An 18,170-nucleotide genomic window follows, 5' to 3' on the forward strand; every position below is an offset into this window, starting at 1 on the left:
AACAGATGCTGGCCCGGAGCCCATTCCCCGGGGCAGCTACAATCTACCGGGTGCCTGAGGAGCCAGGTCCAATTGGACAATCTTGTTGACACCAAAAGTAATTTCTTCTTTTCTGAGGTTGTGGGAAGTCAATAGGAAGGTATTTCATTTACTTCACTATTTGCGAAACTATTCTGGTTCGTTCTGCCTCAACGACATTCCACACTCGAGAGCTCATTCTTCACTTCTGCGCTCACCCCCCACCCCAGTTTGAGAGTCGAACCGATGAACCCAGAAAGAGAACCCCAAACTGTAACCCAAACCGAGCACTGTTGACGCGTGTAAGAGTGGTCTGCTCACGTGAGGCTTGTGATGCAATCGACGTGGAAGACGGCCGACCTTCAGAAGCCACGCTCGAACTCAGCAGTGAAGGTAATCGACACAAAGCCGACCCCTACGCCTCTCGCTTGGCTTTCTGTCTTTTTAACATTTGCTGATAAAGTTTCTCAGGTGAGGAACCTTGTTGTCTCCCGAAAGGGTCTTCAGCTCTACCCAGTCCCTGTGGCCACTGCAGGTTGCCATGGTTCTGCCAGGCGACTGGAATACAGGTTGAGAGTGGGTGGCTGCATGAGCTCAACAAACACAGGAGCACTCCGGGAAGGCCTGTCTTAGATGGCTGGGAGAGAGAACGGTTTGTAAGCGAATTCTGTAAGAAGCAAAATGAAGAAGAGGAGTTCGAACCAAACCGAGTCCTGCAGAGCCCTGGGGGAGAGAGAGAAGGAAGGGGAGAGGAAGAGATGCCAGGGCCAAGTATGAAGGAGGGGAGCTAAAAAATGCACCCATCTCAACCAAAACTGTTTTTCGGCTTTTGTGCATTTTACATTTTGGGCTTCCAAGTGAGCTTTCTTTCAAACAACCATTCTGAGTTTCAAAACCACTGGTCCAGACATAACAAAAAGACACAAAGATTTCTGGAGATGGCTGTTGTTAAAACGAAGGTGAGAAATCCCCTCTGGAGAGATGAACCCATATGGAAAGTAAGACAAGGTCTGAAATGTGAAAGATTTAATCAAACCTCGTTGCCCAAATTTAACAGGAAAACAGACAATTTCCCTTTTACATAGTATCATGGCAGCAAAACCACTCTAAAGAACTAATTCGTTTCCAAGGCCTGCCCCAATGGCTACACACTCATGAAGTTTTTCCGATTCCTCTAAAACAGATCTCTCCTGTGTGGGAGGAGCCGCACACAGACTTTGGGGTGGGGTGGGGGGCAGTACTTCTCTGACAAGTGCTGGCCATGCTCTGCCTTGTAGTCCAGGCACAGAGGCAGAGTGGGTGTCCCATCCTTCCTCACAGTGTCTACACCCTCCTCTCTCGGTAGGGCTGCAAAAATCTAAGATAGCAGAAGTGTTTCATATATGAAGAGATACAACAAGTTTAGGCAACAGCTTATGGAATAAGAGGATGCTACTGATACATGATCAAATGCTAACACAGTCTTTAAAATAAAAATTTTAAGTGACAGTTTTCAGATACTTATCATCAGAAAGTAACTAAGCCTAACCACCAAATCTTCTATTGATCTACCGGAAGAAAACAATACATTTTGGTCTTCACATACATATTATATTATATTATATTATATTATATTATATTATATTATATTCTTGTTACTTTATATAATTTACCTATTGCTTTTTAGTATCTAAAAGAGAGTTTGTTTGTAGCACCAAAAGCAAAATATTGGTACAATATTTATTTGAATATTAGTACAAGTTCTCTTGAATATAGTAATTTTTCTCTAATCTAGTCATGTCTCCTATTGCATTTTATTTCTAGAAACTGTACTCACACACTGAGGTACAGATGAGGTTTTTTTAACCTTCATAATTTTTTTACAGGTGCAGCTTGCAGATTTGATTGAATGAACATACACCCATTCATCCAGTTCAGGTTCTCCACGTACTGTTCAACTTTCCACTTTCTTTTCTTTTTTTACTTACAATAAAAATGTTCTGCTACTTCCATATCACTGCTGACAGCTTAATAACAAATTAGGCAATGAATTAATAGTGCTACGTAAACATGGGATGCACGGCAGACTTGGCTTTGACTACACACATTTTTGTGCATCAATCAGAAACCAAACCTGAGCCCTGGCCAGTTTGGCTCAGCGGATAGAGCGTCGGCCTGTGGTCCGGAGAGACCCGGGATCGGTTCCCGCTAAGGGCACGTACTTCGGTTGCAGTTTGTCCCCGGCCCTGGTTGGTCGTGCGGGTGGCAGCCACTCGATGTGTCCCTTCACGTCGATGTTTCTCTCTCTCTCCCTTCCTCTCTCTCCCTCCCACTCTATCTGTACAAAAAATGGAAAAATATCCTCGGGTGAGGATAAAAAATAAATAAAATAAAATAAAAGAAACCAAACCTGAAGACTTTGTAAATTTTCTGTAAAGTCCTTGTTTGCCTTCTCTTTTCTATAGAAAGATGTACCACAGACATGTCTACTTCCAGGAATGACAAAGTTAGACCCTACCAGGCGATTCAGTTCCCCATGCAGACAAGAGGTATAAAATCTAGACAAAATACAAACAGCGACGACCTGAAGGCAGCGACAAGTGACCCTGGGCTGACAGATGCAGGTCAGAGCCAGCTCCCGTGGAGAGAACGCCACAGCTCTGCAGGTGTCCGCCTTGTCCGCGGTGGCTGTTCCATGTCATCACACTGCACACTGACAACGTGGACCTTTATTTTATTGTATGTAAATGCAGGTATACATATTATTTTAGGTATTTATACCTAAATAAATATCTAGATGTTTATAGGCATATATTACTAGTGGTATATTATATACCTAGATTTGTTTTAATTAGGGCGTTATTGTAATATGTATATGTAAAACTGTGATTTTTAAATGGATGGCTTAACACCAAAACCTGGCCTACAGATAAAAGTTCACGCTGGGGGAATTGTTATGTGTGTGTAAAATAGTGGTTCACTTTGGGCTGATCAGGGAGAAAGCAGTGTGTTGCCTGCAATGATATTACTCCCTTTCTCTAACTTCTGCAATGCCTCCCACTATCATTTCTGTCACCAGCTTTGAACAGATCCTTCCCCGACACACACACACTCTTTTTTTCTACCAAACTAGTCTTTGTAAGCAAAAAAGAAAATTAGTAGCAGATGCAAGCTTATATTTAATGGTCTAAGACCAAATTTCCTGGACTTAAAACAAACACTTTGTCCCCTCAAAGTTCTCGGATTCCATTAAGATACAGCCATCTGCCCTCACTACAATTTGTGAACCAAAAATAGTTTAAAAAATGAACTTAAGACGCGACACCATAGAGTTACTCATTGCATTCTGCTTATTTTTTACTTTTATCATCCAGAGAACAAAAGGTTTAATTCCATAGACATTTTGAGAAGACATTTCTTTAAGACTCTAAACTCTATTCTGGTCTCAACAGTTGTTTGTTTTTATATCTGAAGAGATACACTAGATTATCAAACAAGGCCTTTTATTATACTTGGCCCTGGTTCAAAGACAGATGCAGAAATCAGAAGGACAAATCGTGAATCCCAGGAGTTAAACTCACCTGAGAAGACCTGGATACATTATTATTAAGTCACAATGCTGGGCTAAATAATTTGCATCCAAAGAAGACATGTCGTAGAAAAATTACTTATATTCACATACTGCCCCAGATACTTCTAGGAGTAAAAATGTAAAATTTTTCATCACCCCCCGAGCCAACAGAGATGACCTTGGAGAAGGGAAGGAAAAGAAAGTCCCAACTGTCATTGTGGTTTACCCACTAAACAGCTAAGGTTTTGGGCTAAACCATTGGATCGTGGTTGGTTGCACTTTTGTTGTCAGTGAAACATGGAGGCCATGCTCAATAAGTTTAAAACCACTAGGAGTCCAGCGCTGCCCCCTCTCACATTCCACATCTCCCCACCTCCCCGGTACATAAACAGTGGCTCCCCTGCAGCTCAGTGTGACTCTGGGCTCCAGAGTCAGATGACCCGGGTTCAAAACCTGTGTGCTCCACTCACCGGCTTGCACGACAGCGGACAAGTTACTCAACCTCCCTGTGCCTCAGCGTCGTGGCCTGTTAAATGCCTGCAATAGAGACGACGCACCTAGAGGCTGGCTTAGTGCTTGGCCCACAGTAAGTGCTCAGTTAGTGCTGGCAGCCGTCCCTGTTGTAAAATGACCACACCCAGGCCGGCCTGAACCAGGACCTGAAGCGGAGCGAACAGGAGCAAACCTGCCACCTGCAACTCCACCTGAGGACAAACTTTTAACCACCAGATCAGTAGCCTCCAGAGAAACTGCCTTCCCAGCGGCAGTCAAATGGCCTTTTATTGTTTCACTTTACCTCTCCTTTTAAAATTTATTTTTATTGTTGAATGTATTACAGATGTTCCCCCTTTTTTTTTTTTTACCCCATTGGCCCTCTCCTCCCCACTCCTGTCCCCCTCCTGCCTTCCCCACCCTATGGTCTGTGTCCTCCGGTTATGCATATATGCATGTAAGTTCCAAATGGCCTCTTAATGAGCTCCGGTTCAGAGGACACATGCATTGCTAGAGACCAGACTTGTGACCTTTAATAAGGTCCTCTCCAACCCTGGTATTTGAGATCTGCAGACCTCATCACACAGCTGGGTGCTTCTGGCAAGATGTATGGCACTGCTCAGAGAGGCACCCCGAAGACCTCACTAGCCAGGCTTAGCTGCGACTAACCCCAGGCTAGGCCTGTCCAACCCTAGCTTCCATCATTAGCCAATTCTGGATGGAAAAGTAACTAAGGTTTGTGACTACATTTGTTTCTGTTTACCTAAAATGAACATTGTCATGCGCACCTGAGTACGGCTTCGGTAAAAGATGGCCCTGAAACTCTCCCAGGAAAGAATAACAACTGCATCCTAATTTATAAATTAGGGCAATTTACAAGAGAAGAGCTCAAGAGCTTCTGGAGTTCTTTCTTTTCCACCTTCCTTATGCTGGGCTCCCTCTTCCCTTCCCTTCCATGACTGGGACAGAGGTCAGCAAGCCATGGCCTGCGGGCCAAATCCAGCCCACAGCCTGATTTTGTAAATAAAGTTTCCCTGAAACTCAGTCCTTCCCATTTGTTTATAGATCATCTCCGGCGGCTTTTGACCGCAGGGACACGAGTTGAATAGTTGTGGCCAAAAATTATTTAGCATCTGGCACTTTACAGAGAACTTTTGCTGATACGTAGCCTAGAACACAGCTAGTTCACAAGAAGTAGCCAATAGCTATTGAATAAACAATAATGACCATCATGCCATTCAATAGCCGACAAATATTTATTAAATGCCTGTGCCAGGTGCTGCCAGGTTCTGGAGACACAATGATGTGGGACAAGCAGGTGAGGGTGACAAGCAGGGCCTCTGCCCTCGAGCTGGAGACAGTCCAGGCAGGGAAGACAGAACATGAACATCCCCACAATTACTTCTTCGCAGCTGTGATGAGTTTTTAAAAAGGAAAAGGAACAGGGTGTTGGGGGATTATAGCAAAGGAAGACCTGACCCCACCTCAGGACTTCCCTGAGCAGCTGCCATTTCATTTCAGCTGAGACCTGGGCGTGGGCTTCCTGGTTCCGCACGGTCAGGGAAAGTGAGGGATCCCTGATGCCACATGAAATGCGAAGGAATTTCAGCTCGCTCTTCCATCCGTGCTCACTCCATCCATCCAGCTCGCCACGCAGCGAGAGGGACGGGCACTACAATCAAGTTTGACACTTGACTTCTCCATCTCAAACAGGAACGCCAAGCAAGGAAATAAATAAGTCACATTCACTTGCTAGAGACCAGACACCAACACATGACCAGGTGACCGTTCTCTAATCAGCTCCGGTTCTTTAAGCACAAAAAATCAGCCTGAGTCATGCTGATATTCACACTTTGGGGAGAAGATTTGATTGGACATAAACAGGTGCCCTGGAGCTCGGGTGCTCTTCTGGTCGTCGTGTGGGTTTGAAGCTTCTCAGTGCTACCTGTCAAGATTGAACAAGTGGCTTAGAATTCACATGCTCTGCTTCCCAAAACACGGACCATTCTCCTGCTCTGAAAACTGGCAGGTCCTTCCGGAGAAGGTGAGTGCTAAAATAGAGGAATGAGCCCTGGCTGGTTTGGCTCAACGGTTAGAGTGTGGACCTGCGGTCCTGAGAGACCCGGGTTCGGTTCCCGCTAAGGGCACGTATCTCGGTTGCAGTTTGTCCCCAGCCCTGGTCGGTCGTGCGGGTGGCAGCCACTCGATGTGTTCCTTTCACATCGATGTTTCTCTCTCTCTCTCTGTTCCTCTCTCTTCCTCCCACTCTCCCTGAACAAAAAAATGGGAAAATGTCCTCGGGTGAGGATAAAAAAAAAAAAAAATTAAAATTAAATGAGGGAAGAAGGCAGGAAGAAGTGTTGCAGAATAAATGTATTTTATAAAGTCTTCTTCACACTTCCTATCACTGGCTCTTCCTCAGAGCACTGTTGGCTGAAGTAGGAGATGCACTCCCGTTTCCTCAGAGGACATGGAGGTGCAGGGAGATGAGGCATCTGCCTTCAGGTCATGAGCACGCCAGTGAGCGCCCAGGAATGAGAAGATGCAGCACCTGATCCAAACTTGTTTGCTTGAGGCCGTGCCTGCAAAACCTTTCACTTCTTAGAAGTGCACAGTCCTGCTAAATGTAGGGGTCACCTGGCTGGTGCTCGCACTGACCAGTGGATCATGTCAGACCCCACAGAACCCCCTGGGCAAAGGGGAAGGAATTGTCCATGAAGTTTGCCAAGGTGGCATCATTTAAATCAAAAAAAATATTTTGCCCTAAATTAGCTGATTTACTTAAAGATGACCACCACATTTATTTATTCATTTATTTAAAATATGTTTTTATTGATTTTTTTTGGAGCGGAAGGGGGAGCGAAACATGGATGTGAGAAACATCAATCGGCTGCCTCCTGTACGCCCCCACTGGGGAGTGAGCCCTGACCAGGAACTGACTGAGATCCCAGTTCAATGTCATTGCAATTTCTGCTTTGTCTTTCACACGAGCCTGTACAGAATACAAAAGCCAGAGAGATTTTCTTTTAGAAAGTTAATTTTAAACAACTATCAAAATGGAAAGGGAACCCACTGTATGGAAGAGCATCATTGCTAGTGATACATCAGATAAGGGGTTAATTTCCAAAATATATAGAGTGCTCATACAATTCAACAAAAGGAAGACAAAGAACCCAATTGAAAAATGGGCAAAGGACCTAAATAGACACCTCTACAAACGGGACATACAAATGGCCAAGAGACATATGAAAAAATGTTCAACATCACTAATCATCAGAGATGCAAATTAAAACAACAATGAGGTATCACCTCACACCTGTCAGAATGGCCGCCATCAACAAATCATCAAACAACAAGTGTTGGCGAGGGTGTGGAGAAAAGGGGACTGTAGTACACTGCTGGTGGGAATGCAGATTGATGCAGTCACTGAGGAAAACACTATGGTGTTACCTCAAAGAGTTAAAAATTAAACTGTCATTTGACCCAGTGATCCCACTTCTAGGAATATACCCTAAGAAGCCTGAAACACCAATCAGAAAGAATATATGTACCCCCATGTTCATAGCAGCTCTGGTTACAATAGCTAAGATCTGGAAACAGCCCAAGTGTCCATCAGTAGACGAATGGATAAAAAAGCTGTGGTACATATACACAGAAAGAAAGATCTCTTATCCTTTGAGACGACATGGAGGGACTTGGAGAGTATTATCCTAAGTGAAACAAGCCAATCAGAGAACGATAAATATCACATGATTTCACTTATTTGTGGAATATAACGAACAAAACAAACTGATGAATAAAACAGACCCAGAGACATAGAAGTAGGATACAGACTGAAAAACCTCAGAAGAGGGGGTGGGGGTGGGGAGGGAACAGATAAACCACAGAACTTATATGCATGTACGCATAACCAATGAACGCAGACAACAATGCTGCGGACGGGGTGGGGGTGGGGCATTGGGAGGAGGGTGTCAATGGGAGAAAAAGGAGAAACATCTGTAACAAAAATAAATTAATAAAAAACTTTTTTTAAAAAGTTAATTTTAGTCTCTTTACATTCTACATGAGACAGAAAATCAAAGCACCTAAAATAAGACTCAAGGGTAAGATGATGATTACAAGATACGTTGAGAATGGTAAATTACTATTATTTTTAAAACAAGGTGGTTCTACACATTTTTGTTGTTGTAAACTTTTAAACCCATGGGAATTATGAGAAAAATCAAAAGTATATATGAGTTCTGGCTCATTTATACCCATTACTCATCAATTTAAACGAATAACTGAATGTTCAAAAAACCTTTTGTTCTTAGAGAGAAATACTGTTTAACAGCCAGAATCTAACTCACACAGACTTAAGTGTAACCAAATATGCTGAACCAATACAGCCTACAGAACCCCGAAGGGGTGGCGGTAAGTTCTGGGCACCCCGGACACAAAGTGGTTTTACCCTGAAATAACACAAACGTGCCAGAGCTAATCAGCCCCTGCGCAACCCAAGAGCGTAACATGACCATCTCCACCCATCTCCTTTCCCCACATCTAATCATTTGTTTTTGGCTTTCTGGCCTCATGATGATGGAAATTCTGCAGAGTTATGAATTTTCAGAAAGAAATGATTAAAAAGTTTCACTTAGTGAGAAGACAGCGTTAAAAACGATGACAGACATTCCTAGGGCTCTGCTGCGTGTGTGTACGTGTGAGCCTGTATATCTGTGTGTGCGTGTGCATGTGCATGATGAATTAACAAAGAGAAAACCCAGCAATCTCAATAAATTAAACAAGGTAAAAGGACAAAGAAGCCCTAGTGTCACACAGCCATTCCAAACAGGATGTCTTGTTTTTCAGGAGCAATTTGGCTACAAAAATATTTGAAAAAACAACCAAGTAAAAGCAGAAAACAAACACAAAATTCTGAATTGCTCCAGTGCAAATAATGCAACACCGCGATGTGATCGAGAAAACAACTCGTCACAGTCATCAAAGTCCTAAGCACTTAACTCAGTGAGACGTCTAACACAGCACGATCATCACCCTGTTCAACGTCCCCTCAACCTGTACAGGTCAGTGGTGATCGCCCGGGCAGTCCGCAAGGCCTTCGTCAGGCTCCAGCCAAAGGGCAGAGTTCAGTCCCTACAGGAAAACTGCCCTGGACAGCAGGGGATGGAGAAATCAGGACTGGAAGGACCTTCCCCTTCCATGTACTAAGAGGGCGTTACAGAAGTCCCACGCACAGCTCGTACTGCAAGATGCCTTGGGCGTTCTCGGACCTGGCCTCCCAGCCTCCCCATGAACACCTAGCAAAACCACCAAACATGCTATTCTCTGCTTTCACCTTCCCTCGAACCTTTCCACTGGCCAAGGCGGTGTCAGAGGCTCCCAGCTGAGCCTTAGCTCCTTGCTCTGCGTTATCCAGAGAAATCACTCCTCTGCTTGGCAGCCGGCCTTTCTCCTAGCCAGATGCTAGCATTTCAAAAGACTCATTTGAAAAGAATGGCTCCTCTTGAGAGCACAAGTTTATAATTACGATTACAAGGCATTTGAAAAGTGCTCTAATAATAGAGTTTCAAAAGAATATATTGGTAATGGAACACATTAATAACTATGAAGGGAGGCAGTAATTCATGCCTGCCATTCTGTACCCACAGGCTAAAACCAGCCTGATGGAGCACCGCCCACCGCTGGCCTCCTGGGCATGTCTGCATGTATTGTTACTGTACCTGCTCACTTGGCCTCGGGCCCAAGTGCAAGAGGGCTCAACCTGTTCAAATTTGAACTCATTTTCTAATCCTTATTGGTTCCTTCTGCTTTTGATTGGGAAAGAGTGACCGGCCACCTAGCTGTTCTTGTCACACTCCTTTCTCTCTCTTTTACTGCCATTATTCAACTGGTCACCCAGTCCTACCAATTGTCACTTGCTTATTTTCCCCGACTTTCCATTCTATTTCTGTCTTAGTTCAGAACCTTTACCTCTCTTGCCCAGGTTCTAAAACATCTGTTCATAAGTCTCCTTGCCTCCAAGTTAGTTCCTAATGAATTAAAAAAAATTTTTTTTTTCTTTATTGATTTTTAGAGAGAGATAAAAATAAAAACATCGATGAGAAAGAACATCAACTGGCCACCTCCTGCATGCCCCTCACTGGGGATTGGGCCCACAACCTGGGCATGTGTCCTGACCGGGAATCGAACCGGGAACCTCTTGGTGCATGGGTCGATGCTCAACCACTGAGCCACACCAGCCGGGCCCTAATGAATTTTTCATCTACTGTTCCTTTCTAACTAGCTTCTAAAATATAAGGCTTGCAAACAATAAAATCATAAACATATATGAAAAAACACAAGTGTATATTTTTATAATCTTGGAGCAGGAGACATTTCTAAGCATAACCTAAAACCTAGAAGGCATAAATATAGTTACTAAAGAAAAACCTTCTGTAAACTAAAGGACCCTAAAATCAAAGGTAAACCAACAATGGGGAAACATCTGCCACATGGATGGCAAGGGACATGCCAAGTTCCTTAATATGTAAGGAGTTCTTACAGCTCACTAAGAAAAAAAACGATCTATACATTCAAAATAACATCTCCAGTCCATCTCTTGCCCATACCAGGAGAGGAAAAGCTAATGCAAATATTTACAAAGTGTGACGATGGCAGAGTGCCCTGTAAAGACCAGGTATTAAAAAATTGATTAGACAGCACTGTTAGCAAATCTGCTTCCAATGCCCTGCCTAGATTCAATGCCATCACATGTCAACAATGAGATACCGGTGAGCCGTTGAAAATGCCTTTGGAACACAGTGGAGCACGCTCGTACGGAACAGATCTTTGCCTGCATTATTAATGTTTTAGCTGTGAGCCAGAAGGTTAAGTCTTCAGGAACATTTCTGAACTCACACAACACCAAACCCTACCATTCCATCAGCACAGCCTGAGCTAGGAGGCTAGAACAAATGCCCATCAGATGAAATGAACTAGGGGAACTAAGTGAGAAAACAATATCCCCTGACAAGAAGGCAAAGAATCAACAGAGCGATGCTGCTGACATAAATGCCACAAAGACACCGACTCCACCCAGGCAGCTGACCATCCGACCCCAGGTACTAAATGCAGAGAGTACAGGTGATTCATTTTCCAGATGAGGTGGCAAATCTGCTGCACCCTTAGGAAGAATAAACTCTGTTAGGAAAGCAAACAATTCAAGATGCTGAGGTAGCTTTTTATGTGAATCTGCAGCGCAGGCCACTTCACCTACTGCAAGATGACCAAGGATGTAAGGCAAGAGCCCTGGATGGTATAGGTGTCCATTTGCTAAAACAGCATTGTAACGGAAGTGGAGACTAATGGAGTGCAATCATGAGTAAATTTGAGGAAAACAAGGGAGCTTCACCCAACCAAACAGCACTGGAAATCTGAAGTTTTAACCAATTATTTCCCAGCCTTGAAAACGTAGAGCTGTACTGAAGGACCCTAGTATCAGAACACCACCAATCTAGAACAGCTGGTCAGTTTCTGAATAAATGACATTGTTGTTCGAACTGTCTTTTGTTCGTAAGCACTTAAATCACAGTGTTGTTGAGTTTATGACAGAGAAATGAATTCAATTTTCTAAACAGCTCTAAAAAAGGAAAGTTGTGTTTTTTACATTTCTGACCTGTACAATGAATTTGCAGAAATTCTGACCCTGACTGATCGTTTCTCAAAACCCACTTGATCCTATCATTTGCTTTTGGTGAAATTAATACAATATTCTCTCAGTAAATCTGGAGGCATAGGAAACCAGTGTTCATTTTATTCGGGGCAGACATGGGCCCAGTGGTTTTCGGCAACGGGCATGTCATATGGAGATCTATGATGTGATTATAGGTGGCCCAGGTCAGAAGGTCAGAAAACATATTACTGAAATAATACTTAACAACTTGGGCTTTTTCTCTGGCAGACCTAGAAGGCACAATAACTTATATCCTAAATTAAAAACCAAAGAGCACACAGCACAAAATCTACTTAAAATGAACATGATTCTTTTCTCAGGCCTCCGGTTTTTAAAAATACCAACTTTGGGATGGATAAACGTGGCGACTCACTCTGGGAAGCATAAAGGCCCTCCACAGCTCTGTCTTCGTGCCCATCATACTCCCTGCTGGACAGCTGCCTGTTAGCAGTCTCCAGGCGATCTGTGCACAAAGAGAAAATGATGATGAAGAAATGCATACAGATCTAAGTCATCATCAACCAAGAAACGACACGGGAGCGGAGAGCTGGGTATGAAAAATGCTCAGGCTGGAGCCCCAAACTGAGCAACTTTGGGGGCAGAACAATACATTCCGAGATGTCAGAAGTCTTCAGGTGACACACTGTGCCTTAAGTGATGGAATGCCAAGGCACCACAAGCAGGTGCAGCTAAGAACAGGTTCTTAGAAAAAAATGCTTGGCGGTCTATGAGCAAACCTCTGATTTGAAGTCCTTGCAAAGGGGTTGACTCTCCTTGGCTGCAAACCCAGCCCTCGTCTAACCCTGACCATGAGCCCTCTGTTTTAGCCTGTGACTGCTACCTGTATCTTGGAACCAAGAAAAAATTAAAACAACAATTAAATAAATACAAAAAACAAAACAAAACAAGCCTGGCCAATGTGGCTCAATGGATTGAGCATCACCCCATGGACTGAGAAGTCCCGGTTTGATTCCTGGTCAGGGCACATGCCCAGGTTACAGGCTTGATCACCGCTGGGGGGCATGCGGGAGGCAGTCAATCGAAGTCTTTCTTTCACATCAATGTTTCTATCTCTCTCTCCCTTCTTCTCACTCTAAAAAAAAATCAATAAAAATCGTATTTTTTAGAAAAAATCAAAATGGCCTAATGGATGAAGATTGTATACAGTTCTACATTTGCAAATCACTTGGTAAATCTCCATTTAGTCAGTTAAATAATTCAGCTTAACCAGTCTTCATTTAATGTATAAGATAAAAGGCTTGCAGTAATAGAAAAAGTAGGATCGGGCTACTAAAGAATACATACGAGGCAACTGAAAACTGGTTTGGCGACCAAAAGTGAAGCTGTTTTATGGGTTAAATCATTCTGTGTGTTGGAGGTGACCAAGGCCCTGCAGCAGGTGGCTTCTAGCTTTGGGGAATATATATATCTGTGGGCCTTTATTTTCCCCAAGGGGATACCTGTCTAGCTCTGTCTTCTGTACTATACCAAGCAGGTGCTGAGTGTTGGCTTTCTAAGTGTGCTACCAAGTGACTCGGCTTGATGTGGGAAGGGCTGTGCATCCAACACCGGTCTTTTCAATGTTCTCACTCACACAGTCAAGAGTCACAGGTAAGTACTTTTCAAGCAAGAAGAAGCTGCACACACAGTCCCTCAATTCTCACTCAGGCTGTCTTTTCCCAGGCTCAGCGCTGCAACCTACCACCTACCTACACAGCAGAAAAGAGCAACTCTGCTCCTTCAGTGCCCTTTCCCCCCGTGGCTGGAACTTCTACGGTTATCTAACACAATCTGGACCTGAAGTCACGGGGGCTGGGGGCAGAGAGAACGTGAACGGAACGCCACGTGCCTCGGAGGTCTCTGTTGAAGTCATGAAGTCTTCGGATCTCGCCCTCCAGCTTGTTTCTCATCGCCTTGTCCAGTGACTCTCGCTTGGTGGTAGACTTGACCAGACTCTCGTAGGCTTCCGAGATTCTCTGAAGTTCTTTTTCAAACTAAAAGAAAGAAGAGGCATGAAAGTGGGACTCTGGCATCACATCGGTGCCTTAGTTACACAAACCCTCTGACCTTCGGAGTGTGAAGGCTGTACCTTCAATGCGGCCTTTTCTGCATCTAAAGACTCAGGTCTCCCGAGTTGTGCAACCAAACACCCCCACCCCCGTCGGCCTTCTAAGGGCCATGTTAGGACCCTGGAAATAGCAGGCTCACAAGTCTGGTTGGACATCTGATGTCACCTTGGAAAAAATCAGAAAGGGGTGAATTTAAACGTAACTTAAGCCTCTTATATTTTGTATGGCAATTTATAACTATTATTATTATTATCCTCATTCAACATAAGAAACAATATTAAAATGCAAAACAACTAAAGGACCACAACTGGAGCCCAAATTTCCAGACTCCAAGAACAGTGTTCTTTCGGAGAACTCCCTACCCCCCCAAGGAACATAAAACCCACTTGCAAAGACAGTCCTTTGCTTAGCATTTTAACCCTTTTTCTATGAAACTATCTACATAAAGGACTAATGGACTTGAATCTGATTATAAACAAATGTACAACAGAAAACCTCTTTGTATGAAGGAACTGAAAAATATGGTATTCAAACCATTTTTTGGTTGTTTTTCTCTTTTTGTATTTAACAAATCAAGAGCTGTAACTGGGAGAGTGTTTAATCTACAGCATATATAAATCTGTAATAAGTAGCTGTAACTGTGATAACAGGAGTCTAACATATAGTGTGTGTTTAATTTTTTTTTTCCTTTATTGATTTGAGAGAGAGAGAGAGAGAGAGAGAGAGAGAGAGAGAGAAACATCGATGAGAGAGAAGATCGACTGGCCACCTCCTGCATGCCCCCCACTGGGGATTTGGCCCACAACCTGGGCATGTGCCCTGACCGGGAATTGAAACGATGACCTCTTGGTGCGTGGGTTGATGTTCAACCACTGAGCCACACCAGCTGGGCCATATAGTATGTTTTTGAAGTACTTATTAATAAATCCCATTTTAGCGTTATGTAACATTAATGCAGGAGGAAGGATAAAGAGCATTTGCAAACATGCAACCTTGATGAACTGCTAAAAGTCTGAATCAGAGGCAAGGCAGGCAGGGTTGAGAGCACTAGTACCCCTCACTGGGCACCAAGAGACCTGCACCAGGCCTTTGGTCTCCACAGGAGAGTTATGTCACCATGAGCCAGGCACCCCAATTGCCCCAAAGTTCCCTGCTGAGGCTCCTATATATGAAACATATCCTGCCCTAGCCAGTGTGGCTCAGTTGGTTCGGCATCATCCCTTACACCAAAAGGTGTTGGTTTGATTCCCAGTCAGGGCACATGCTCAGGTTTCAGGCTCAATCCCCAGCAGAGGGCATGCAGGAGGCCGCCTATAGATGTTCTGCTTTCATATTGATGCTTCTCTCTTCTCCTTTCCTCTGTCTCTAAAATTAATAAACTATTCTTAAAAAAAAAAAAAAAGACTGCTCATAAATAAATAAATAAAACAAACCTATCCTAACAGGTGTCTACTGTATGCTCACTATGTGTCTGGGTACCATGGATACAGAGATAAGTGAGACAGTTTCTGGTTGTTAGGACTCAACATGTAGAGTCGGCCTGCACCCAGGCACACCCACTGCTCCGCTGCAACGTGATAGGGGTGTGGCGGTGTGCGGCCACGGCAGCCAAGAGAAAGTCGTTTTGCAGGGATGAGAGGAGTTCCTTAGGTTTCAGAGAAAACACCTTGAAAATGAATCTTGAAGAATGACTAGGTTTTCGCCAAGCAGAAAAGACCAAAGGGCTTTGGCATCCTAGGCAAAGACAGACCGTAAGCCAAGACGAAGCAGTGAAGGAAAACGCGTGTCACAGACATGTCAGGTGGTCCAGGGGATGAGCGCAAGGGCCAAGTGGCAGGAGCAGGGCCAAGTGGCAGGGCTTTGTGGGCACGGGAGAAGTGTGGGGAGGACACGCCACCATATAAGCAGAAGGGCAGCGTGATCTTAGCTGGGGTCTCACAGAGATCAACCAAAGGGTGGGGTTGGAGAGTGGGGGTGGGGAGACAAGGCAGGAGAAAAGAAGTCCAAGTAAGAAGCTAATGTAAATGGTTCAATGACAAAGAGGAAACTAGGATAATAAAAGGGTAAATTCCAAAGACCCTAAGGAGCAGAATCAACAGGTTATGTGCTTGTAGCTACCAAGAGAGAAAGGGCAACAGTCTTAGTTCAGGAGAAGGTACTTCCTGTGAGAAAGTAGCTGTAGACAGATTAGTGTCCTTCATTGTGGCCAGAGGACAAAAAAATGACTACATGTAGGAAGATGCAGATTTTGGTTCAACATAGGAATTCCCTACCTACATTTTCCAGAAGTATACTATGCCCAGTAGTGAGCTTCTCATCCCTGGAAGCATTCAAGTAAAAAATGAATGACCTCCTTTCAGGGACATGAAGCAAAGATTCCCAAGCGGTGGAAAATTGGACTAGAATCATTTTCAGATTTTTAAGTTCAAAAATCTGATGTCTAATTGCACACTCCTTCAGAACGAGAGCCACACCCTCTTCTTCAAATCCCTCCTGTCTGGAGCATCTTAAGTCCTCCCTGAAGTTCGTTAAAGACAAACGGCTGGACAGACTGGCTTTGATATAAAACCCACTGGGGCAGTTCAGAGCCTGAGTGTGATCTTATGAAGAGAATACTGGGTTTGCCTTCACAACGCCCATCCTCCAGCCCAGAGGTCAGGAAGCTCCAGGCCAGGTCGTTGGGAGCCCGTGAACGCACGGCGAAGCACCCATGGTCCCAGGGACAGAACTGTGAGCAGAGCGGAAAGCCCAGCCGCCATGAAGCGAGTGGGCAGAGAAGGGCCCTGAGAAAGTCTCAGCCATTCTAAGCTCTGGATATTGGCGTTTTCCCTGAACACCTTCCTATGCACAGTTCAGGGACCCATAGGACCCAGGACAGGGCTGCCGTCCAAGTCACAGGCTGCCAGATCGGAGCCACCGCTGTCATTCTGACAAGACAGGGTCTTCACTACAGCAGGCCTCGGGTGCCCGGCCACGCCTTCAAGCCCTTTCCCTCCAAGCGTCCACCTACGCCCTGATGGCTTCTGAGGCCAACCCACGCATCGCCCACAGTCTGGTCCTGCTGGAAGTGCCATCCGTTAATGTTTCAGGGAAACTGGGAGGAAAGAGAAATAAATGAGTGGCCAAAAGGAAATGCTGAAAAAACAACCACTAACTGTGATCATTCCAACACTAACAGTGATAATCAGCACCCGCGCCCCTGGACCAGGGCCTCCCACCCCGGCGGTGCTCTGGCAGTCTCAGAGTCCAGCGTCCTTCCTGCCGTGTCCCTGGCACAGTGTGCCCGGCTAAGCCCTGCAATCAAACGTCTTCTAGTTTCGGTTCTACCCTTACAATGACGCTCTCCGAGCGCTCTCAGAACACGAGGGTCCCAGACCAGATGTGACTGCTGGCACAGGGCGGCCCCGGGGTCCTCATCACGGAGAAGCAAAGCTGTCACCTCCCCTGACAGTCCTCTGCCCAGACCTGAGGCATAAGCAGCTGCTGAGAGACAACTGAGCGGTGAGGCTGGCCGAGGTCGACTCGGGCGCACAGCCTGAGATGCTGTCAGAGTCCGCGGCTCCTCTGCCTGGTCTTAGTGGAGAACAGCTAGAGAACTTGACGGTACAGCGAGCCGTTGTCAAATCTGAGTCTTCAAGCCGACAATTCCAGGGTGACATATGACAGGTCAATGAAATGTAGTATCTATAGAACCACTTATGATATTCAAGGAGTTTGGGGTTCCAGAAGGCAAACAGCTTTTGAATTTTCTCATTTTTCAGAAGTCATCAAAATCCTTTTTGCCATTAAGAATCATCCCCTGTGCAGGGAAATTACATCACTGGGAGATGGATTTTGTGTTTCAAAATAGTAATGTGGGCCCTGGCCAGGTGGCTCATTTGAGTAGAGCGTCATCCCAATATACTAAGGTTTTGGGTTCGATTCCTGGTCTGGGCACATACAAGAATGGACCAATGAATGTATAAATAAGTAGAACAACAGATCCATCTCTCTCTCTCTATCCCCTGCCTCTAAAAAATCAATAATAATCATAATAATCACAAATAGAAGTGTGCATCAAAATCAAGAAAGAGATGCATGCTACAGGTCAATAATGCATACACTATTAAATAAGTCAACGAAGAACAACAAAACCTCTCAACCTCTGCTCCCTCCATGTAACTGTTCAAATATATCCATGTGAAAAGACTCGGAACCAAGCTCTGCCCTCAGGTGGGTCTGCATAACTGCTGGCTGTGTCCGCCACAGAGCCAGCCCTATTAGGGAGAAGAATGAGCTACTTATTTCCCAGAAGTGCTGAGCTGGCCCTTTCCAATTTCCAGACCGTACC

The 18,170-nt window shown here is 44.7% G+C and overlaps 1 protein-coding gene across 3 annotated transcripts in view; it reads right to left on the reverse strand.

The window, feature by feature from the left end:
* AMOTL1 (angiomotin like 1) overlaps window positions 1–18,170 on the reverse strand; it is a 160,305-nt gene that overhangs the window by 33,808 nt on the left and 108,327 nt on the right. For all 3 annotated transcript variants that reach the window (XM_036258977.1, XM_036258978.1, XM_036258979.1), the window contains 2 exons: window positions 13,621–13,765; window positions 12,145–12,234 (listed from right to left, as the gene is read on the reverse strand). In XM_036258977.1, the coding sequence (XP_036114870.1) occupies window positions 12,145–12,234; window positions 13,621–13,765 (235 nt within the window). The remainder of the gene's footprint in view (window positions 1–12,144; window positions 12,235–13,620; window positions 13,766–18,170) is intronic.

This window comes from Molossus molossus, unplaced genomic scaffold, assembly GCF_014108415.1.
Source record: "Molossus molossus isolate mMolMol1 unplaced genomic scaffold, mMolMol1.p scaffold_m16_p_13, whole genome shotgun sequence".
Lineage (NCBI taxonomy): Eukaryota > Metazoa > Chordata > Mammalia > Chiroptera > Molossidae > Molossus > Molossus molossus.